We start from the raw sequence: 23743 nt of genomic DNA, 5'->3' as shown, positions 1-23743 counted from the left end.
GGTAGCCTTTGGTGTGGTTAGAATCCTACTTTTATAGGATTTTTGTAATAACAGTAGACATTTGCAAGCATTAAATTCCCACAACTATCAGTATTTTTAAAATGAATTTATCATCCTAACACAGTAATTTTGTTTTGGCAAATGGTTTGTATGAAGTTATATTTGGCAAATACATTGGTACCAGCTACTATATACCTTCAAATTTTTCTTGCTGAACTAACAGAGGTTTTTAGAACACAGTAAATCACATTCTGACTATGTTAAAACTCACTATACCATCTGATAAAGCTGATTACTAGGACAGAAAGTAATCTGAAAATTTTTGTGTAAGCAACTTGTGTTGGAGCCCAACTCCTGTATGGAATGCAAGTTTCCTTGAGTAAGCTGCTTAGCATATTGAAAATTATTTCTTAGACTTACAAATTATAAAAAAAAATAATTTGCTTTTCAACAGAGCAACACCATATACATTTTCCTTTTGAGCAATCTCCATTGGGTCAGAGATGTCAAGTCATCTCTTCAGGGTCATTCCTGACTTCTGATTAATAGAGAGCAGGCTAGAAAACACTACCTTTTTTTTTTTTTTCTCACATAGTAAGTACACATAGAAAAGGGGAAAAAAAAATCAGATTCCATGACGTATAAACCATTTGCAATTTTGCCAGTTTTTTAGAATGGAAACAGCACAAAGAAGTTGCAAGTGCACTTGTTCATCTATGATTTTTCGTTCTGCAGGAAGGTACGAATGACACAAAGGAGATGGGAGGACAGTCTGTTTGCTATACTACTGAAATACAGACAATTCACACAAAAGAGGTCCTGTTTAGTAGGGAGGAAGCTACCCGTATTTGTGTTGTTTTTCCCATGCAGTAAAGCAGGGAAGAAATGGACGTGGTTTAAGGAAAGACGTCTGTGGAGGAAAGCGAAGCACAGAGGAAGCATTCCATAACAATTATGAATAGATAAATGCAGTTTCCTCACAGGGTGGCATGTTGTCCAATACTTCTTTCTGTCCCTTTCTCTCTTCACCCTAAAAGGTTAGAGACTGTAGTTTCCTAATGTATGACGTACAGGAATTACTATGCTCTTACTTCAGCTACTAGCAACAATATTGCTTTTTCAGTTCCAAAACAAAATGAGGATATGTGATTCCAAATTAAACCCTGTGCATAAAATACTGAACATCTACTTAAATATCTACCTTACAAAGCATTGTGAGAGGTGTCATAAGATTTCAGGAAGCAGAAACAAAAAAATAGTTTTACATCAGGCATAGGAATGGCTTCCCTTCCCGAAATCGCCTTCAAGGTGTGAACCGAAAAGTTTTGAAGCAATTTATAGTAGGTTATCACTTAAGAGTTCACTTGAATAGCACCTTAGAACCATATACTTACTAGTCTGGAGGACTGATTTTATTGTCGTAATGCCATTTGTAGAATTAAAAAGCGGCAGTTCTAGATATAGCTGCATAATGCATTTACCCCTTTTTGGTAAATGTACATTCTAAATGAGTGTTGACTGCTGCTTGTGCTTCATTGTGTATATATAAATGCAAAATTCAAGGGTGTTTATCCTGGCAGCCTTTTCAATTGCAATTTTGATTTTTAAAAGTTACTGATGGGGGTGGGGAGAATCCCTCTTTCCCTTCCTCTCACTTTTGTTTGGATAGTAAGATTCTTCAGCTGTAAATTCAGCTAGTGATTGTTACAGCAGTTGGCATATTTGAAACACTACTGCAGTATAAGTGCAGTGTAAGTATTACTCTTAATGAGATTTTTCATTTTAAAAAGTTTCCTCTGTTCTAGTAAAGCCCAACATTACCGTATGCTCTCCTGTAAAACCTGTCATCATCATAGACGGAAATCTTTTTTGCTCTGGGATCGTAGACAATTTCTCTGCATGAAAGAAAATAAACCCATCTTAGCTCAGGTTTCATTACTTTATGTACTTTATTCTCCAGTGTATCTATAAAAAAAAAGTTGCTGTTAAGGCCATCTAAAGTGTTTCAGGTAGTTCCAAGCTAACATCCCACATTTGTGATTTACACCTGACCATAAGTTAAAGCTAAACCCCTTGGATGTGAAACTAAAAAGCTGTCAAAACTAGTTTTGAGCAGCTTCGCATTACTTGGTATGAAAGCACTACCAAGAGGACAAAACAAGAAGGGACACACGAAACTTACGCTTCTGAAGCTGCCCTGAAAACAAACCAACCAACCAACCCACCCACCCAAACACGAAAATCAACAAACCAACCTTTGTCTCTGCTCGGCCGGGGGGGAGGAGGGGTGATTCGCAAAGCCACCCATGGGCTGACCGCCCCGGTGGGATGCGGGGGCTGTTATGGGGGCCGTACCCGGCAGTCGTCGTCCCCCGTCCCTCCCCCGCCCCCCCCCAGTGAGGGCCGAGGGCTAACGAGGAAAATCTGACTGCGGTTCCAAACCTGATTCGGCTGGCTTGTATGTTACTTCTAGTAAGAATACCGAGGGTTTTCGTGATTCCTTCCGCTAATTGCAGCGTCCCTCCTGTTTCCTTAACGTCTGCAAGCCCGCGCTTCCCGTAACTGTATTTTATTGCGTTCAACAGAACCCCCAAATGTTGCTACTCCTCCTCAGTTTGTCAGGTGCGGCGAAATGCGCGTAGCGGCACACCTGTGCCGCTGTCATCTGCTCCACGCCGTTTGCACTGCATTTCACCTCACCTCACCCCGCCCCGTCCCGCCCCGCCTTGCCTCAACCCTTCGAGTATCAGGCTAAAACCCGGCAAAGTTAATAACCGGGGAGGCAGCCGGCGCGGGGCGGCGGGGCCCGGCCCGGCCCGGCCCGGCCCGCCTCACCTCGCCTCGCCTCGCCTGCGAGGGGGAGCGGCGGGCAGGAGGGGCCGGGGCCTGGTCTGTAGGGCCTGGTCTGTAGGGCCTGCATTCGGGCAGGTAGTTAGGCGGTCGGGGACACGGCGGTGGGGGGAGACGGTCAGCACCTCAGGGACGGGAGGGGGCGGGGAGACGGTTACTGCCGTTACGGGGCGGGGCGCGGGGCGCCATGCCGGGCCGGGCGGAGGCGGTGCCCAGCCCGGAAGTACCGGGAAAAGCTGCGCAGGCGGCGGCGGGGCCTGGGTAAACAACAAGAACGGCGACGGGGGGGAGGGCTGTGCCGGTGAGTGCGGTGGGGTGTCGCCGGTACCGTTCGCTCCCCGTTCCTTAGCCGCCGAATGGGGAGGGGGGGGAGGAGTAAAGCTGAAGCGAAGCTGGCTGGCAGTGCGCCGGTGGGGCCTGTGCCGCCGGGGTCACCGCCGCACGGGGTGTCTGTCGCGAGCGAAGCCGGTAGGGGAGAGCGGGTGAGCGGCTGGACAGCGGCGCAGGGGGGGGGGGGGCGGGGGGGAGGAGGGAAGGGGGGCGGTGGTGGCGGCGTTAGGAGCTGGGGGTGCGCGGCGGCCCCGCTGTGTGGCGGCCCCGGCCACCACCGGCGTGGCGGCGGCGGGCTGAGGTGGTGCCACCCGCGGGTGGTGCCTCTCTGCCCTCCCCCCCTCCAGCGCTGTCAGAAGGCCGCTGTTTGTCGGCTCTTCCACTCCGCAGGTGTCGGAATAGGCAGTAGTTCAGCTTTTTTTCGATAGTCTATAGATGTTGCTGTTCCCCGCGGCCGGGGACTGGGGCTTGAAGCTGAAAAACTGCCGAGCGAAACGAAAGTACGTGAGATTAAAGGTCTTAAAAGAGACTCTAAACTAGCTGTAAGGTTTGAAGGTCTTACACCGGAGTCATAAAGAGTATTTATAAAGAGAGTAAACCCCCGTGAATGCTGGAACCTCTGAAGCTTCCCCTGAGGAAGAAATGTATTTGTTAACAGGGATCCTTGAATTTTATTTCTTCTTGGATCTCCTGTGGTGTTACAGATGTCTTCTGTGACTCCTTTTCACTTTATAATCAAAGCCTGAATTGCTTACTCGTTGCGTGCTTGCCAGGGGGTGGAGTTAAGCATTAAATGCCTTCACTAAGGCTGAATTCTAGTGACAGTTTCGTTAATGGTTCTGTCCACGCTGACAATCTAGAGCCTTGCCCAAGCGCATGTCTCTTGTATTGTGGCTGTCAATGATCTTTTACCAAGGTGCCTGTAGCGATAGGGCAAGGGGCAGTGGCTTTAAACTGAAAAAGAGAGTAGATATAGGTTGGACGTAAGGAAGAAATTCTTTACAATGAGGGTGGTGAGACACTGGAACAAATTGCCCAGAGAAATTGTGTGTGCTCCGTCATTGGAAGTATTCAAGGTCAAGTTGGACAGGGCTTTGAGCAACCTGATCTAGTGAAAGATGTCCCTGCCCATGGCAGAGGTGTTAGGCTAGGTGATCTTTTAAAGGTCCTTCCAACCCAAACCATTCTGTGAATGAGTTTTTGTGCTAGCTTGCCCCAAAATTATTTTATTGTTCTTGCTTAGTAGCTACTATTGTGGTCCTGCTTCCCTCTGAATAAAAAAACCCCACAAGTTGCTAAGCTTATTTTATATCTTTTCAGTAGAGAAAATCATGGAAGGAAGAACATCATCTTCAAGTCACATCAGTGTAAGTCTTCCTACAATTTGCAACAATTTACTTCAAGGCTGTGGGTATCCTGGTGTGTTCTGATGCATTTGCACAACCAAATTCATTCTCCAGTGGTCTAGCTTTCACTTTGTTGGAACACTCTTTCCTAAGAAACAGTTTATTCTGGTAGCAGTCAATAGTAATGTCTGCTGTGGAACATGTATTAATATGTGATAAGTTTAACATTTGATTTCACGTAAACAGCATGTTTTTAAGGATAAGAGACCTAATCTAACATCTAAAATATTAAGAGTAATGCTCAAGTAAGTAGAGCAGCTGCATAACTGCACAATATTTAGTTATCTGCAGAGATATGTTCAGAGACTACTTATGCTAGTTTTTATTTTTTCTAAAATACCCCTATTAGCAGTAATTTATAGCAATGGTGAAAACAAATGGTAGGCACAACAACTGGTTTCATCGGGTAAGGTCTGGACTGTCTAGTGTTTTAAAAATAAGCTGTTTCCAGCACCTTGTTTATGCACTTTCTCTGACCCTTGTTCCTACAGGTGGGAATCTTCAGGTAAGTACTGCTGGTTTAGATGAGGAATCTGCTAAGTGCGTATGCACATGTATGTGTTGAGTTAGTCACTTTCTATTAGGGAAAAGCTGAGGCAACTGCATGTGTTGTACTTACCATAGATACAGACCTCTGTTGGTTACCTCTTGACTTTGTGCTTGTTCTGTAAGTTAATTGTGGGCACTGCAAACCGACATCTTCTTAATGAGTGCAAGCATTAGGAAGATACTGTACGGTGAGGTGAAAATTTTGCTGATGAATGTATATTGTGCTTTTTATCCCTCCCTGTCTGTTCATCTGTCTCTTTCTGTTTTCTGAGTCTGACCTTACCTGTTCTCAGTGTTACCTGTTATGTTATTACAGAGGTTATCTGAACCTCTGTAACTTTAAATGCATATTAAAATTTAAATGTGTTCTTAGGAAGCTCATAACAGAAACCGCTAGTCAGGTGGCAGGTGGAATTCTGAAGTAAGAAATTTGTACTTGGCCATTAAGGTGCAGATCAGAAGAATGCATTCTGATTGATAAAACGTGTTTATAGGCCACTTTTCAAAAAAATCCGAACAACCAAAAAGTCTGATTGCAGATGTTCTTGAGTAAGAAAATGTGTATTTAAATCCTTAAATGTTGATTGAAAGGGAAGGGAGGTACTTGTATTAGAAGTTGTTGCCTGTGCATTATGTTTACATCCTTTATAATTTGAGCAATTTGTTATCAAAGGGATATTTGTTATTACAGCATTTGACCAGTAGAAGCAGTTTGAGGTACAGTATAGAAATTCAGGTCTAATTGCTAAAAATAATAGGTCTTTGTTTCAAAGTGTAGAGAAGGAATAAGAGCACTCACAATTCAAACTGAAGAATTGAAGGATTATCTCACTATGGTACAGTATGCTTCATTTATAGTCTTTCTGAAGGATTACCTGCAGTTTCTGTGTTAATAATTAAGTTCTTAGCATTGCTCTTCTAGAGTCCTTGCTTGTAATTTTGTTTTACAAGGTAGGGCACCTGGCAACTTGCAAATTAAGTTAATGATACACTTGACAGTGGCTGTCATGTGGAGTGACTTCAGCTTTTTCCTGGATGAGGTAGACTTCAGTTGTCTGAAAGATGTAAATGTTGCATTCCCTCTCTGATACATTCTGAACTGGTCGTATTTGCAGTGTAAGGTTTTGCTTCTAAGGATACCTGGAGAAATTTAGAAGTTTAGTTTGACCATATTTGGTTTGAATTTCAACAAATTAACGCTATTTTCTACATATTTTTTCTGAATTGGAAAATTCCCACAAATTACTAACTGCTTGATCTTTCAATAATTACTTTCAAAATGCTGGTTCTGTTTTTTGCAAAGGTTGGCAATTACAATAGCTGTTACCATTTTGAGTACATTGTAGTGCATTGATGCTAAATTATTGTACCAAAGTACTAATACTATTCTAAGGTATAATTGCTCTTCATCCTTTTTGTGGGTTGTTTTTTTTTTGTTTGGGTTTTTTTTTTTTGAGAGAGAGCAAACCTGTTTTGACATTCATCATGACATTCAGATATTTTATTTTCTCTTTATCATTCTCTAAGATGAGATAACTAAACTAGAGTATAAACAAATCAGAGGTAACTAAGAAAATTGTTAAGGGCCACTAGATTGGTTCTCATCTTTTGGGCACATGTTTGAAGTTGTAAAGTTAATGAAATAGGAAGAGCTTTTTCTTTCTTTTTAACACACTTGGTATGTTAAAACTAGCTCCTTGTGTGGTATGACACCTGATTTAGGATCAAACATCAGTGAGGAATGCATTTAGATTAGTCACAGATTAGTGCTTCCCTTGCAACTTCATTATTTTGCCTGACAGTTAAGAAAAGTTTGTACACGGCAGTATGTCAGCTCAAAGCACCAGTGGATAATTTAGTTTTATGTGTGTAACATCATCTATTTTCAGTTTCGTATACCAAAGAAGAAAACAAACACCAAATCAGAGGATGTTCAAGTTCAGTCCCCTTTGGCAAGGCTCCCAGGCTCCCACCATTGGGACTACCCTTTAAAAGAGGTAAAGAGAAGTTCTTTGGAGTGTAAAGTGCGCAGGAGAATGTTATATGGTTGGGGTTTTTTGTTCCGTTTTGGAGGCTGGATTTTTTTCAATACTGAGTGCTGCCTTGTGACCTGTCTCTTTGCTAGACAATCAGGGTCAGATACAAGTTTGTGTATCTTTAACTGTATACTTGCAGGCAGATTTCAGAAATGGAAGTCTCGGTGCTGTATTGCCAGCCTAAAGTATTAAAAAGCAGAGTTGGTCTTCAGGTGTAGTTTGACGTTATCTTTAAAATAATTAATTTAAAAGCAAATATAATTTTATTTTTTTTAGTAATTGTCTTCTGATCACTGAATTTGTATTGTATTCAGGTCACTTACTAAAGTTTTTGTTATGATATGGAAATAATTTTTACATTGAGTTTTCAATTAGTCGTTATTTGTATCTAAGAGCTGAAACTTTAAGAGAATATATTAAATACTGTGTGACTTTGACAGAATTTTAGGTGCTAATATGGAAATAACCAATTTCAGTGTTAAAACAAAGTCTGTAAGTGTACTTATATGGCATTTATCATAAATGACCATCTTGATAATGTCAGTCACATTTACAACAAACCTTTGCTTCTATAAATCTGTTCCAAATTCAGTAAGCATTTTAAAAATACTGAATTTTGGAGTCATATTTTGCTACTATTGACTCCTTCAGCTCAGCGTTGAGAGTTTGTTGCTGGTTTTAGTGCTTTTGGAATCATGGGGCTGGATAAATAGGCTCCCCCACAGAGGTGTTTTAAAAACCTAGTGAGGGAAGTTAGGAATTTTTCTGGATTTACAGTAGCAGTGGTAATGTGATCCAGGTCTCCTGGTAGGCCTGGTCATTTGAGCATGCTGTAATACAAACTCGCTGCCTGGTTATGTTCCATACTGTTACTCTTAAAGTGAGCAGAACATCCAATTACAGTCAGGTTTTGGAGGTGGAAGTGATTTCTCCTGTGGTTACAAGCAGTAGCTTCTTAGGCAGAGCCAGACAGCACTTGTGTGGAATTCTTCCTTTCTTTCTCTCTGCCGCTATAAAAACAGTGATTAGACTGGGTGAATTAAAATATTTTTTCTTATTTTCTGTATATTGTCTAACTTTCCATTTCTTATTTTTCTTAGCAGTGTCTATATATTTCAGACTTTTACATGTGGTAGAGGGCTCCTTAAGCTTTAAACACTGACTAGTCTTTATATGCTACTTTACCAGAAAAGATTTACTTGCAAGGTATCATAATTAGAAGAAAGATTACTGATTTAATAGTACAAAGGTCTGTCCTCATTGTATTTAGCGTTGCCAGAGTTTGCTCCATGTTATTTGAGGAAATTTTGTGCAGCTTTCAGTGATTTGGGCATATAGTTCTCTAACATGCTTGAAGATCAGTGTGATGAGGTGAACTAGATGTTTGAAGGCAGGAGGAGGGGAAAGCACCTTCAAGGCAATTTCTTGCTGCCTTGAAGTTTTAGTAATGAAGGTATTTTCTGTTACAGAGTCAGCCCCTATGGTAGGGAAAAGATTGATTTGGGATGCACCTTTCAGACTTCACTAAAGTATGTAAAGTATGCATGGGCATGAATTTTTCAGATGCCCTTTCACTCCATGCTGAAACAGAAACGAAGATAAGTTTGTCTGCTTTCAGCCTGACTGGCATAATTTTCAAACATCTGTTTGGTTTATCATCTTTTATATTAAAAAAAAAGTGAGGAGAGATTAGGAGGAGGTAATGGCAGAGGGAGATAGTTATTTCTGCAATTCCAGAAACCTATGTGTGTTGGTGGGACTTCACTTACTTAATTTGAAAATACAGGTGCATTCTGGTAAAGTAAGAGAATTTGGGAAAATTGAAGCCTTGCTGTTGTGGGTTTTGCCACCTGAGTACCAAACCTTCAAATTCCTTTTCCTTCTCAAAATTTTATATCTTTGAGTGGAATATAATTTGGTTAAATGCATGGAGTTAAACAAAGAAGTTATCTTGTGTATTTGTGATTCTGTAAATCAGGCTTAATATTTAAGTCTAAGGAGGATAGCCCTCCTTTAAATAGAGAAATAATTGAATTTTCCTGTATTGTCAAATTTCTTTAAGAGAAAAAAGTTCCATTCAAAATCAGGTGGTACATGGGTGCCTTAAACCAAGCAAATTCATTATTTGCGAAGTTGTTATATATACTTTTTGTGGCTCTGCGTTTTTTGATCAGTTGTGTTATTTTGAAGTCTGGCATTGTTCCCTTTTTCTAGTGTAATATCCATTATGACATAAATATGTCTGTTGGAACCTGCCGATTTTATGTATTTTATTTCAGTGGAACTTAAGTGCCAACAGCAGAAAGCCTTCTACAAAAGGAAAAAGGCAAAAGGACTGCGACAGACACAACTCTAATGATGAAGAGTCAATTGGGTAAGAAGTCATTTCAAAATTAGTTCTTCTCTGTATATTCAGAGTTTCATAGTCTTTCTTGAAGATGTGTATCACTGGTCTCTAGCTAATTATTTGTGTCATGCAGGGATGGTTTTCAAACTCTTTGGTAGCCCACCTTCGAAGAATCCCATTTCAGTGATTTAGTGGCATTGTGAATTATGAAGCAACCGTAACTTTTTCTTTATTTTAACACACGATGTCAGAATGGGAATGCAACACTTACTAGAGGAATTGCTGCTTGTTGACCTGCTTGGAATCCTGAAAGGTGTTCATTACTCTATAAGTGTAAATTATTACTCTAACCTTAGTGGGTTTTTTTTAGGTATTTAAGAAGTTTCCCAGATTATCTTTTGCTTGTCACTTTTTGCTCTGTAGTCCACAGTCATTAACCTGGCTTTATCAACTCTTAAAAGCAACAAAAAAACCTGCACTCAAGCAATATGATGGACTAGTGGGGGAAGACAGTAAAAAAAAAAAAAAAAAGACAAAAAAAAAACAACAACAAAAAACCAAACCAACCAAACAAACAAACAAAAAAAAAAAACCAAAAAGAAAAACCCCCAAACAAAACTAGAGGCTTTTCACCTCTATGTTACAGTCAAGACACCTGAGTAAATAAGACTGCCGACGTGCTGCTTCTTTACTTGCTCTTAACAACAGAGCATACCTTGGTTTCTTTGAGATTATGGCAAATTGTTTGAATGATCTTCTGTGAAGATGTCAGCTAGATAATTGTTTATGCAAGAGAATTTTGAAGCTGTAAGTGCCATAGTTGACAAATGGAAATGAAAATATAGAATAAGATTCATTGACAGCTGCTAGGAAGCATAATGACTTCATGATGAAATTAATTATATTTATCTTAATGAAGAAATTGGTATTCCACAACTCATTTAAATATCTAAAAAAAGTAAGGCTGTGCATTCTTTGCCTCATTTTCTAACTGGAACATAACTTGATCATAAGTGATTTCTTGTCGGGGGGGCTATTAAAAACAAAGTGCACAGGTAATGAAAATGCTTAATGGCAGCTGGTGATTTTGACACTGAATTCGGTGGTTTTGTGACCTATGATATCCATCTTTTTGCCTGGGCTTTATATTCAGACTGCTTCAAACTGTTGTAAGGAAGAGCTGAACTTAAAATATTCTGAATTTATTTTTCATACCTCCATAGAGGCATAGCTGTCAGTTTACATGTAGTGGCTCACAGGTTCAACCTGGCAGAATTTAAAAGCAATGTTAATTGCAGTATCTTCAGTTTTAATTATGCTGTGAAATGGTTGATATCTGATATGAATCTCTAAAGGTCTTTCAGTGTTGAGGAGCTTTAAAAAAAAGAAAAGCTACCTTTGGATTTGTTACATATGTTATTTTTCTGTTACATATGTTAATTTTGATATGTGGGAGGCTTTCAAGTAGCATTTGTAGGTTTTCCATCACTTTTACCAAAATTCTTACTAGTGCATTAGTAAGAAATTATTTAGACTGTAAAGAGACAGTAAATATTCAGATATTGAACTTATGCATTTTTCACTTCCTCAAAAAGAGATGTGTGTCTAGACATTACCTGGAGGTTCTCTGTAAAATAAACTTAGTATACCATCTGCAATAAAGCTTGGTTTAAGTATTCCATTTGGGTATCCAGTGTTTTTTAGTCAAAATCAAAACACTGACCTCATTGCATAATAAGTAGAAAGAGCACACAGGTTCTAAAAAGGTGGTGTTTGTTGAGCAAAAGACTGAGGACTGACAGAAGTCAGAAGTGGCATGCTGAGAATATTTCTAATGCCAAAGTTTCTCTGCTCCTTCTTCCCAATGAGAAATTTTTCATTTGCATTGAAAAGCAGAAAATTGGTCTTAATGACAAACTCCTTTTAGTTCCTGATGTTTTTAAAAGTCACCTTTATTGATAGGAGCTAATCTCAAATATTTAGGGAGGCACGTTTCATATAAAGTGCTGCTTGAGCATTGTTATTGCCATTTAATTTTAGTCAGAAAAGACAAAGTGGATGTATTAGACCAAACCCACCTTCACTTGCGTTTTTAACTGAAGTTCTGGATTACAAATTTGGTATTTGATTGCTTCTGTTGGTCCTGCTGTGACGTGAGACCATGGGGGCTGGAAGCAGCAACCGCAACTACTCTCACTAAAACACCTCTGCTCGTGGCCTTGTGAAAGGTCACTGCCAGGTGATTTGTTTGTGATCCCAGACAAGGCTCTCGGGGCAGGTTATTTCCCTAGTCCTTCTTATGCGCTGGAGGTCTCTTACACATTCCTATGATTGTGTCATGAAACAGATAAGAACTGTCATGAAATATGAATAGTTTCATTTATTAGTGTCATTGAAGAAAGTTAGGTATGGTATTTATGTAATTGGTTAATGTTTTGTATCCCAATTATGAATCTTTTATTGTTGAAGTGGATAGCACTATTTCAAGGGTAACTATCACCACCTGGAAATAAGGCTTAGAGGCATCCACTTACTTCAGCTATATTAATTCTGCATTCTCCCAAGAGTGAAATGGGGGAAATAACAACAACAAAAAAGAAACAAAATAATAGAATGGTTTGGGTTGGATAGGACCCTAAAGATTATGTAGTTCATGCCCCATCCAGCCTGGCCTTGAACACCTCCAGGGCTGGGGCATCCACAACTTCCCTGGGCAACCTGCTCCCGTGTCTTGCCACCCTCAGAGTAAAGAACTTCTTCCTAGTATCTATTCTAAATCTACCCTCTCTCAGTTTAAAACTATTACCCACCATCCTATTGCTATACTCCTTGACAAAGAGTCCCTCTCCACCTTTTCTGTAGGCCCCCTTTAAGTACTGGAAAGTTGGTATAAGGTCTCCCTGGAACCTGTCTCTTAGCCTGTCTTCATAGGAGAGGTGCTCCAGCCCTCTGATCATCTTTGTGGCCCTCCTCTGGACACACTGCAACAGGTCCATGTCTTTACGTTGGGAGCCCCAGAGCTCGATGCAGTACTCCAGGTGGGGTCTCACAAGAGCGGAGTAGAGGGGCAGAATCGCCTCCCTTGACCTGCTGGCCACACTTCTTTTGATCCAGCCCAGGATACGGTTGGCTTTCTGGGCTGCAAGTGCACATTGCTGGCTCCTGTTGAGCTTCTTATCAACAAACATCCCCAAGTCCTTATCCTCAGGGCTGTCCTCAATCCGTTCTCTGCCCAGCCTGTGTTTGTGCTTGAAACTGCCCCAACGCAGGTGCAGGACCTTGCACTTGGCCTTGTTGAACTTCATGATGTTGGCTTGGGCCCACCTCTCCAGCCTATCCAGGTCCCTCTGGATGGCATCACTTCCCTCCAGTGTGTCGACCGTACCACACAGCTTGGTGTCATTGGCAAACTTGCTGAGGGTACACTTGGTCCTGCTGTCCATGTTGCCAATAAAGATATTAAACAGTGCTGGTCCCAATACGGACCTCTGAAGAATGCCACTCATCACTGGTCTCCACTTGGACATTGAGCCATTGACCACAACTCTTTGAGTGTGACCATCAAGCCAATCCCTTATACACCAAGTGGTCCGTCTGTCAAATCCATATAAAAAAATAAAGGACAGTTTTGAAATTCAAGCTTCTCATCCTGGTCTATCAAGTTTTCTTTAGTGGGAGTGGTACTTAAGTAAGATGTGTTGATCACTTCAGCTCAGTATTATAAACATTAATTGAAATGCATGTCACAGTTGAATCCAGTACTGCCCCTGTAGCGGTCAGGTTGTTGTGGCAATTATTTACATACTGGTTCCCCTTGCCCTGACAAGCTCATTTTTGGCAGTAATAACTTCCTGGTCCGGCAAAGCAAAGAGGTTGGTAGGAATGTTCATGTTTGCTGTTAAAACGTTGACTTCTAATCAGTTGATGAAAGTCAGGGCCCTGAAGCAGGAGGAGGACAGACGAAGGCTTTCTTCTCAACAGGTTGTAATCGGTGAATGTGGCAATTGGAGTTTCCTATTAACGACAGTGCATCATGTTGTTGCTTTGCTTCGAAAGGCCAAGGACCTCCTGAGCTGTGCACATGCTGCAGAAGCTCAGGTAGATGAAGCCTATCAGAGGCTTTATTCTGTAAACCTTTATTCTGACAGGTGTTCAACTTTTATGGGACCTGATGGGTGTACCCTCCCATGGTATGTGGCGTCCCACTGTCAAAATATTTATTTCCCAAAATTTGGGTTTACTAGTAGAAGAGTGCAGGTATGAAGACATTGGTGTAGACGAGTAATAATTTACTCCAAAAGGAGTTTGCAGCCTCCAGGTCTCATTTTGATCACACTCTGTAATACAAACTTGAAAAAAATGGGAGCCAGTGGTTATACCACTGGTGTGTACACGAATACAATAATTGAGAAAGGAACTGCATCTAGCAGCTCCAACAATTGAATGAAGTAGAGGTTGAATATTTTCTTTAAAGGGGTACAAACATTGAGTAGCTTTTGGTCCTATGCATTGTAAGGTCGGATAATCCTTTTTTTGCCTGTGAAAAGTCATTTGAGACTTGCGAAGGAGCAGCTAACAACATTTTTCATAATACACATTTTTTTTGTCTGTTCCATCTTTACATGTGTAAGTATGTTTTCATTACCTTTGCTTGTATATTTTTTTTCTTTTTTTGTGGAGGTAGAGAAGAGGGTGTATGGTAGTTGCTTGCTTTAGAAACAAAAATAATTGCCTTTGGTTTTCCTTCACCAAGATGCCTCCAGTCTTACTATTGTGCAGGTTACTTGCTGGATCTGTGGGTGGGACTTGCTTTTAATGCATACTTTGCTTGCTTTTTTCCTGCTTGACCTTAATTTTTATCTTTTGAAATGTCTTTTGCATGACTTGCTCGCTTTATTCTGTGGTCAATTTAACAAATAATTTAGGGATGCATGTTGCCAGCCATCATTGACAAATATACAGGCTGTCTTAAGTGTAGATGTTTTTCCTGAATCTATTTTACACACAGTCTTAATGACATGATTTTTCAAGAAATACTACCAGATGCCATTCCTCCTTTGGAAAGGGAAGCCACTGTACAGCTCTGAAGATCGGGTCACAACCAGCTGTCCTATCAAGACCTTCAGTCAAAAACTGGTGCCACATAAGAAGTGATGCCTTAGCCTGGCACTGACATCTTTAAGAATAGCCAAATGTATAATGTTTTTTTCCTTGTTGTTTGTTGAAGGTTCCTCTCCTTTGCGCAGGTTTCCAGTGCAAAGTTAGTTGCACGGGTGCGTGCGTACTTTAAATTTAAAGATCATGATTGCAGAGATACTTGCTTAAAATGTATAAACCCCATTTAAGTCAAGGGAGTGGAGGAAAGTACCTTCACTTGAACTTAGTTACTTAACTTTGAATGCAAGCTGTTTAGGTTTATTGTCTGTTGTCTAGACAGTGGTCTCCAAGGTGTGATGTATGCAAGACAGTCCACTGGGGTGCAGGAAGGAAATATTTTTTTTTTTACAATTTTTGAATAAAATAAATATTTCATCCTTATTGAATCCTTTTTTAAATTTTAATTTGTGTTTTACAATGTACATCATATTAGTACATTAGTATGTATATAAATTATAATTAAATTAACATGTTAAGGGTGCATGCTCAAAATACTTTTACTGATAGGGATGCATGATAAAAAAAAGTTTGGAGACCACTGGTCCAGGAAATGCATAGCAGAGCTCTAAGAGAAAGCAGCTCATTTCCTACACATGATGGCAGTCAGTGATGCAGAGATCTAAAAAAATTGACCGGTGTTCATAGCTTATATGCAGGTTCTCCAAGCTGTGCTTAGCTACCTTACTGTCTTTTCAAGTTCAATGAGAGGTCATGTGTCTTGTTAATATGGTAAGTAACCAGGGAACAGAAATCTCAACATGCAGAAACTACTGAAAGAGCAAAATAAGATGATTATGTGAAACGTCTTCCCCAAATTCCACGTTTCACTAGTGTGGTAGTTCCAGATCTTTTTTTAGGTTCAAGCATATCTGTTCTTCAGCTGTTTTCATGCTGTATCTAGTGGTAAACAGATACAGGTATCATGTAGCCATGCTGTTGAACTGAATGCAGCATGTCAGTGGGACAACTGTAACTTCTTAAACGCTTGCATAATTGTCAACCCACTGAGGAATAGAAGCCATGTGCTTAAGAAATGTCACAGCTATGCAAGTAGTAAAAGGTTTCTGTAACTGTAAAAGAAGGATTCTTGCTCTATGATATGAACAATTTACTTTGCTATGGAAGACATGCAATAAAAGAAGCAGTTCTTGCCTCAGTACTCTTTTAAAACCAACAAATGAGCCTGAATGTCAGTGTCCTCATAGGACCAGCCTTGGGAAAACAAGTCCAATAAAGTAAATCCTGACAAATCATCTATGGTATGTAATGCTTATCAGCTTATAGGGAGACTGTCCGAATTACTGGCCATGCTGCAGAATTAATTCTTTATGTGAAGACTTCAGTACCAATCTAGAAGAATCAGTGAAGTATAGATACTTGTCTAAAGAACTTTGATAGGGAGTTTTTACTAACTTTGTAATTGTAGTGAAATCGAATAGAAATCGGTTGGAGCTTCAAAACTGAGAGATTTTACTAGTTTCTTGATATTTTTTTTTTTTTTTCCCAGCAAAATCATAGTCTAATTTATGATACAGGAACCAATAACACTTATAGTTCTAAAATAAGATGCCACAAACATGAGTGCTTGTTTTCATATCCTGCAAATATGAAAGTGTGCACTTTCAGAATAGTTTGTAAGGCCATAGTGACACACACGACTTCTAACATTTTGCAATAAAAAGATGCACTAACATTTCCATGCTTCTGCATTGAAAGTTTACCTCTTCAGAATCACATACGGATGTGTTAGTTATTGATGTCGGAAGAATAAGCCTTCAAAGGCTGCCATGATCAAGAGATGTGTTTGTGATTCCTCTTCTCCAAAGAGAACTGCTTTGTAAATTGTCAGGGGAGTGAATATAATTCTGCTGAAGATATAAGGTATGATGCAGAGAGAGTAACTCATAGAAAAGCTTTGTTGAATTCATGTGACTGAAGAAGTTCTCAGCACCCTATTATTAATTTATTATTATATGTATGGCAGGCAACCCAAAGTTATCTTGACGAATGTCCTGAGGACGAAAATAGGAAGAAAATACACACAGGCGCAACTTAAAACTGGTGCTAATTTTTCTGATGCTGGCAAGCTGCAGTCAGATCAACCACCCTCATCATCTGCTGCCAGCCTAACGATAGGGCAAATTTTAAACCCTACGCTCCAAAGCCTTTTTCTGTCTAAAAGGTACGTTGTCTTTGCCTCATGTCACTAAACAAAATAATTTTCCTTTCAGTTGTGTTTTTCATGAGAAAGTATTCTTTGTTGTGCCACAGCTATCTTCTTCATGAGCTGTATTCTCATGTCATCTGACGTGATGGAATTCCCTTGTACCCGGTTCCTTTTGATAATCATTGAGAGAGATGGTGCCAGGCACACTGTGGTGGGTTTTCTGATCAGATGTCTTCTAGATAGCCCTGTACTGACAAGACCAATTAATTCTCATTCAGCCATTGGTTTCTCAAAATGTTTGGATTTTTTTATTCTTGTGAAAAGAAGAGTACACTTGCATTTAACTGCCCTCTTTTCTCAGAGAAGGTATCAGGGTGTATTTTCACCATTACTGTTTCAGAGTACTTATGAAAATGTGAGAACTGTCATAAAGGGTCAGAAGAAAAGCATATCAAGTCCAGTATCTTCCTCCCACTGCATGCAATGATCAATTGGAGATACCCAGGGAAGAGTATGGCTAAAGGGAATGCTTTTTTCACTGAGTTTTATCTCTGAGTTCCAGATGCTTAGGGATTTCCTTTATTGGAGGTTACATCCAAACTACAGTATTCTTCTGTATCAGATGTTTCCTCTAAATCATATCCTTATTGCTTATCACCTGTGCGCCTCTGCAACATCTTGTCTGTAAGGTAGTCTCCTGATTAAAAGCAAATTTATATCTTGGTGCAGGAGATCTGAGTGCTCCCCAGACATCATGCAGTCTGTGCTGGAGCGTGCTTTGTGGATGAATACAGACAACAGGAGAATTATGTAGTCCGTACCAAAAAGACAATGTTGTTCACAGCAGTTTCAGAAAAGGCTATGACATTACATCCTAATCCAAAATAAATTGCAATGGAAGTGGTAGGATTTAAATCCCAGCTCAAGAAACTGAGTAAATCAAGGGCTATACAACAAGCTGGCTGCAGTGGCATTGTATGAAGTAAGTTGTGCTGCTCTGTTGACATTTGCATCTTCGTATTTCTGGCTAGCTTACTATTGATGCTTGTCTCTTCTAACACTTGCAGATGTTTTTCTATGTTTTTCTGAGCCTTGTTACTGCTACTCTCTAGAATGCCAGCTGCAAGTTGAGGAGGGGAACAAAACCTAATGCTACCTGTTTGGGTGTGCACTACTTTTCTACCTGTTGACCAAGTGCTTGGGAAAATTCAGTCTGGTTTACTGGAGGCATCTTGTTCACAGGAATATCAAGATTGTTTGCTCCGTAGTTCTGAGAAATGTGTACAGATACAATGTTTACAGCTCTTTAAAGATAAACAGTTACCAGTTTTTAAACAATACTTAGATGATGTGTTAGAGGCAATGTAGGGTGAATCGTATCTGATTAAAGTGAAATTATATGGCTAGCATTTCTTACCTTGGTCTCTTGTTGCTTTTTTGTGTTTATCTGCTTACCCTGGATTTTAAGTTCCTTAGTGGGATTTTGGTTTGTCTCTAAGGGACTGAAAGTAATGATGTATGGTGATTATCAAGCCTCTAAGATACGTGAATTTAACAAGAAGTTTCTTTGTCTAGATTTCAGTGCAGTATTTATGATTTACTGTTATATATATGGCAGGCAACCCAAAGTTATCTTGACGAATGTCCTGAGGACGAAAATTGGAAGAAAATACATAGACAGCCACGTAATAATTGATGCAGATTTATCTGATGCTGACAAATTACAATCGGGTCAACTATCCTCATCACCTGTTGCCAGCCTACAGACATGTCAAATATTAAGTTCTCCTCATGAAAGTTCTTTTCTGTCTGAAAGGTATGTTACTCACTGCTGATTTTGCCAGTCTTTCTGAAATGACATAACTTCACAATGGAAAAGAATTTTCCTGAAACAATTTTTGTTATATTCTTGTCTTGAAGCAGGAGATCAATTTCCTGAGTGCAAACCAACATGCTTCTCCAATAAGCCATTTTAACATTGCATTTATTCTGATTTGCTGTACCTGATGCTAATAGACTACTTTTCTTTCATGAAAGGAGTTTCCATTTACAATAAATAAGTGTTTTGAGTTGTAAAGATGGCCATGTAATTCAAACACATTTAAGTTGGTTCAGAACCAAAATCATGCTTTCCTATTGCTGTTAATGTGTTCTAGCATGATTTCAAGTAACTTCTTTGGCAAAATTTCTCCAAATTCCCCTCTGTGATAGTTCATTTCTTTACACATTAATTCACCAGTGTTCTCAATCCCAACAGAGTGCCATTGTTTAAGGGCTGTGCGTGTGTCCTCTCATTGCTTAACATCTACTTTTCCTCTTTTCTTCCTATGTTCAGGTTGACCGAGCATCACAGTAACGTTTGACATATAAAACTAGCAGAAATCATATATTATAATTACATAACGTTTGTTTTGGTCTAAGATGGCAGTTGGATTCATAATAAGCTGTTTCCTCTTGCCTTTTATGGCCACCTCTTCGCTTAACAGCAAAGTATCCACAGGAACAAATAGCAAGAAATTTGGGAGAAGAAAATAGAGGAAGGAAGAGAAGAATGATTTGTGAGGGCAGGAATAATCAACAGTTCTCAAGTTAAAGAAATCTTAAAAGTTCTTGAGAAAAGTCAGTCATATTCCTCATTCTGGTATATGAATGTCTTAGAGAACCTGAATTAGTAAGAATGCCTTTCTCTTTGTGTGTGTGGGAAATGCCCATTGCTTCTTAAATTAGTCTAACAAAGCTGCAATTTAAATGAGGGATTTAGAATAGTTTATTAGACTGTCTCATTTTAGAAGTTTTACATTTGTTGCTAATAAATAGTTTTCCATAACTTTAGGCTGACTAAAGTTTGGGGAGTTTGGATTGTTGTTATTTTTTTGTTTGTTTTACTACAAAATCTTTAAGATCTATATTTTTTAGTATCAGAGTTTTGAACTTGGTATTGTTTTGGATGATGGGAAGTAGTGGGTTCATAGAGAGGAAAACATGAACACTTGTATGTAACTCTAAATCTGAGGAAATATCTTGCACATTTTTTCAAGCTCTTAGTTGAAGGACCGCAGTTGTGTTTTATGTTAAGCCCAAGAATGGTTTGAACTAGTCAGGTTTCTTCAGTAGTTGGTGTACTCAACTTGCATTAGATTTGGAGTGGTTCATTACTCGAAGGATTAATTTTCCATTCCTATGATATGCTTTTCTAATGTATTAAGTAAAAGGCTTGTTATTAGCAGGAACTAACATTAGAAGGATTTTCCACCCCTCCCCAGTGACTACCCTGTTAATGCAAGTTGTAATAGATATTGCATATGAAATGGAAAAATTAGGAATTACTTCAACATGGATGTAGTTTGATCCTGGTCACCTCTCTGTTACTAAGGTCTGTGCATAAGATACACTTGGCACTGATTCTTTTGGGGTCTTTTCTTTCAGAGGAGAGTAAAAGCTCACCCCTTGTAATGGTTATGCATATATATGCACATCACCATATAGAGATTCTTTTGTACTGTCAGAGTAGCCAGAATGCATGCTCTCTTTTACTGAAAATTGTGCCAGTTTCGTGCTATGGAAATTTCGGATTAAGTCAAAGAATTGTGTGTGATCAGAACAGGGTGGTAATAAATTAACCTTTCTCTATCAGCTATAACTTGCTGCGAGTTCCCTGTTTCCTTTCTTGCTTTTGGTGTTACAGAATTGGTGGATTTTGTATTGCTTATTCACTGCAACCCAACATGAAATGCATTTGCTTAAGTCACCACTGACCTAACTAATGAATTTGAGGTAGGTCTTAAATGTAAAGAAACTTAAGGTTTCAAAGTGTGTTTCGTACTTGTTTCTCATGGCTGTTGAGAACACTTCAGTATATACTGCCATAGCTTCTTAGCTTATGGATATATCTAAAAGGTGCATTTTAAGCTGAGTTACAAAGATTGGAAGTGAAAATAAAACGTGCAGAATTTGTGCATAGCGTAATTATGTTTAGGGAAGTTGCTTAGCTGAAGTATTACTATTGAAATGTTTCCTGTTGTTGAAATACCAGAATTGTGATGTTCGTGTAAGACAAATGCTAAAAAACACTTAATGGTTTAGTATGGTCTTTCAAGGCAGTGACATCTATATGCCTGTTATGCATACAAATATTTAAGTTGAGAGAGAGATGTGGGTTCCAAAATCAAGTATTCTGTAGTGAGGTTATTCCAGAACTAGACCTGCCTGATCTATGGAAGACTCTGTCTTGTTCAATATACAGAATGAATAATAGTGCTTACTAAACACTTTTTCTGTCTTACGGTCCAATTCATGATTCTTGGTGAATGGAAAGATAATCAGTAATTTCTCCATGGTCCTTATATACTGTTCATTACTGTAGCTTCAGAGCACTCTGGCAATCTTTATTTGTCTTTACAGTATTCCCAAAGAGCAATGATAGTTCAATCTACAGAAACGGTACTGAAGAATAGGTGCCTGTTCAGAAAGTGTCCCGACAGTTTTGGCTGTCTAGTTAGATGTGTCAAGAATGTCTTTCCCATGGTTAGTGATTTTCTTTGTGGGTCTAGGCTCAGCTGCCAGTGGTTTCAGTCATTGTGACGATCGCTTAGCTCTTTGCAAATTGGAGACTGCAGTGTTCTGAGTTAGGCACTTTATAAAACAATGAATGCAAAATCCCTTTGGATTAAGTGAGGTGACAAAAGGAGGAATGGAACAGATTTCCAGAGCAGCCTTAAATTGCTTTATCTGTGAAATATTCTTTATTTTCTTTTTTACTTGCCAACTCTCACAGAAAGTGAAGCAGAGGTCATGAAGGTTAGTTTCTTTTATCGTGTAGCCCTGATAAATTTTCACAAGAGAAGTCTTGTGTACTGAATGTAATTAAGTTCATGTGAGAAAATACCACATGAACATATAACTAAATGTTATTCTAATGCATACACTAGAAACCAAAATACAGTTATGTAGACTTTTGTCAGATGTAACTAGCTTGTAGAGAAGTTGAGTATGCTTACAAGATCAGACCTCAAATGTGAGGATGTCATACTGTTCAGTCTAGCAGTATCTCCTGAATATATTTTTCTATTTATTAAATAAGCTAATAAAATTAAAAAAACTTAATTACTTTCTTGCATGTCATTCTTTTTAGAATGAAGCTACAAACTCAGCGGAACACCTGTAGGCTGCCTAGTTTCTTGTACTGTAATCCTTTTCTGTTTCTTTTCTGTTTCTTCCTCGTTCACGTCCTGTTCCCCCACCTCCTTCAAAATTACTGTCTCAAGCCCTTTTGAGCAGAAATTTCTATTTCAAATCTTTTCTCATTGCAGGAACTTACTCAGTGGATTCTATTAGCAATTCTAAATCTAAATTAAAAATATACTACATTGCCTCATTCCCACTGCATTCATGACAAAGGCAAGGATACACTAAACTGACTGTTGTTCTCTCTTCTTTTTTTCTTGTTATGTGTTCTTGTTGCAGTCATGCTTTACAGCAAAATAATATTTCAGTGTCTGATGTCAAGCATGTCAGACTTCCATTCTTTGCACCTTTCAGAACCATCTGTTTCATTAATAATGTCAGAGTATCTGTGTATTTCTGTAATGGAAACTGAATTAGTTTGTGTTTCATTTGCCAAGCTTCCCATGCTTACCAGAGGCAGAAGTTTGTGCTTTAACCAGCTCTTGTTTCTGTTGGGATTTTTAATCAGTATTCTTTCAAAATTAAAGATAATTCATAGTTAATATTCTTTACAGGTCTGAGCGTTGTCTGAGAAAGGCAAATGATGATCTGTGTAAATTGAACAAGGCTTCTAAGGAACCAGAAAAAAATAATGTCTTCACTTCTAGAAGACGGGAGCTGCAGAAGAAAGGTTTGTAGTGAGCAATAATCTGGCATTTAAATGTTGGGAAACTTTTTTTTTTAAGTCTAGTATTATGAGGAGAACTCAGAAATAAAATAGGTGTTGCATGCAGTGTATGTATTTCCTCAAAATGCATTTTTTTTTACAGATAATGGTAAAATATATCAAATAGCTGTTTTCAAACAGGAATAAAGCGATGGTTAATCAGATCTGTGGAAGAAAAAGGAAACTGAGGGAAGCCTCACTGCACCATTTGAATCTTGATTTTATAAAAAGTCTTATAGTCAAGAATGTAATACATTAAGAATGCTCAAATGGTTTGTGAACCCTGCTAAATTGTTTATGCTATATGACAATATTTGTATTTACTGCTGAAAAATGATGAGCTCTATGCTGAGTCTCCAGAGAGAACATACTATCTTTTTAATACCGGTAAGCAATATTTCCAGATTAGAACAGGAAATGGAGAGTATTGCATGCAGCAGAAGATAAAAGAAAGACTGTGGAATATGGAGTGCGAATTCTTACTTGTAAAGGAGCTATGAATTTTGTTACACTTATCTTAACTAATCGTGCAATAATAATCTTTCCTTAATTATTTTACAGAATATATTTTGGCAGCCACACACAATTAAAAAAGGAAAGAACTATCATGGAAGGTATCTGCTTCCATGCATTTTATTTAAGACATAACAGATATGAAGAAATACAAAGGTTTTTAAGGATAACCCACTAAACCACTTTTTTTACTGACACAGAAAACAAGAACTATGATGAACTGGAAAAGAGGAGCAGAAACATGAACAGCACCAGTCTTAGTCAGAAGGAGTCAGGCTCTTTTGATTCTGAGAAAAGGAAAAGAAGATCTAGTAGCCATATTTCTGATGATTGTAATGCACACATTCCAGAAAAATCACTTCTACTCTCTGTAAGTTGTACTTAATTTTAATGTATGTGTTTGTGTACACACATGCACACACACTTCAGTAGCAGCAACAGCAACATCCAAAATAAAAGAATTATACTACTAAGTAGTGTGGCTAGGGATACTGTTAT

General features: G+C 38.9%; 1 protein-coding gene across 3 annotated transcripts in view; it reads left to right on the top strand.

The window, feature by feature from the left end:
* The first annotated feature begins 3126 nt into the window (after positions 1-3126).
* The window catches only part of SENP7 (SUMO specific peptidase 7), a 46363-nt gene continuing 25746 nt past the window's right edge, over positions 3127-23743 (top strand). For 2 of the 3 annotated variants that reach the window (XM_082479047.1, XM_082479048.1), the window contains exons 1-5: positions 4425-4547; positions 7025-7132; positions 9451-9545; positions 22581-22696; positions 23446-23615. In XM_082479047.1, coding sequence (XP_082335173.1) covers positions 4512-4547; positions 7025-7132; positions 9451-9545; positions 22581-22696; positions 23446-23615 — 525 coding nt within the window. In that variant the 5' untranslated portion in view covers positions 4425-4511. Of the gene's footprint in view, positions 3152-4424; positions 4548-7024; positions 7133-9450; positions 9546-22580; positions 22697-23445; positions 23616-23743 lie in introns of those variants that run through there. The other variant, XM_082479046.1, reaches the window with a different exon arrangement.

Source organism: Vanellus vanellus, assembly GCF_965231255.1.
Source record: "Vanellus vanellus genome assembly, chromosome: 1".
Classification (NCBI taxonomy): Eukaryota; Metazoa; Chordata; class Aves; order Charadriiformes; family Charadriidae; genus Vanellus; species Vanellus vanellus.
The sequence above is the reverse complement of the archived record's forward strand: the minus strand, read 5'-3'. Positions and strand labels throughout refer to the sequence as shown.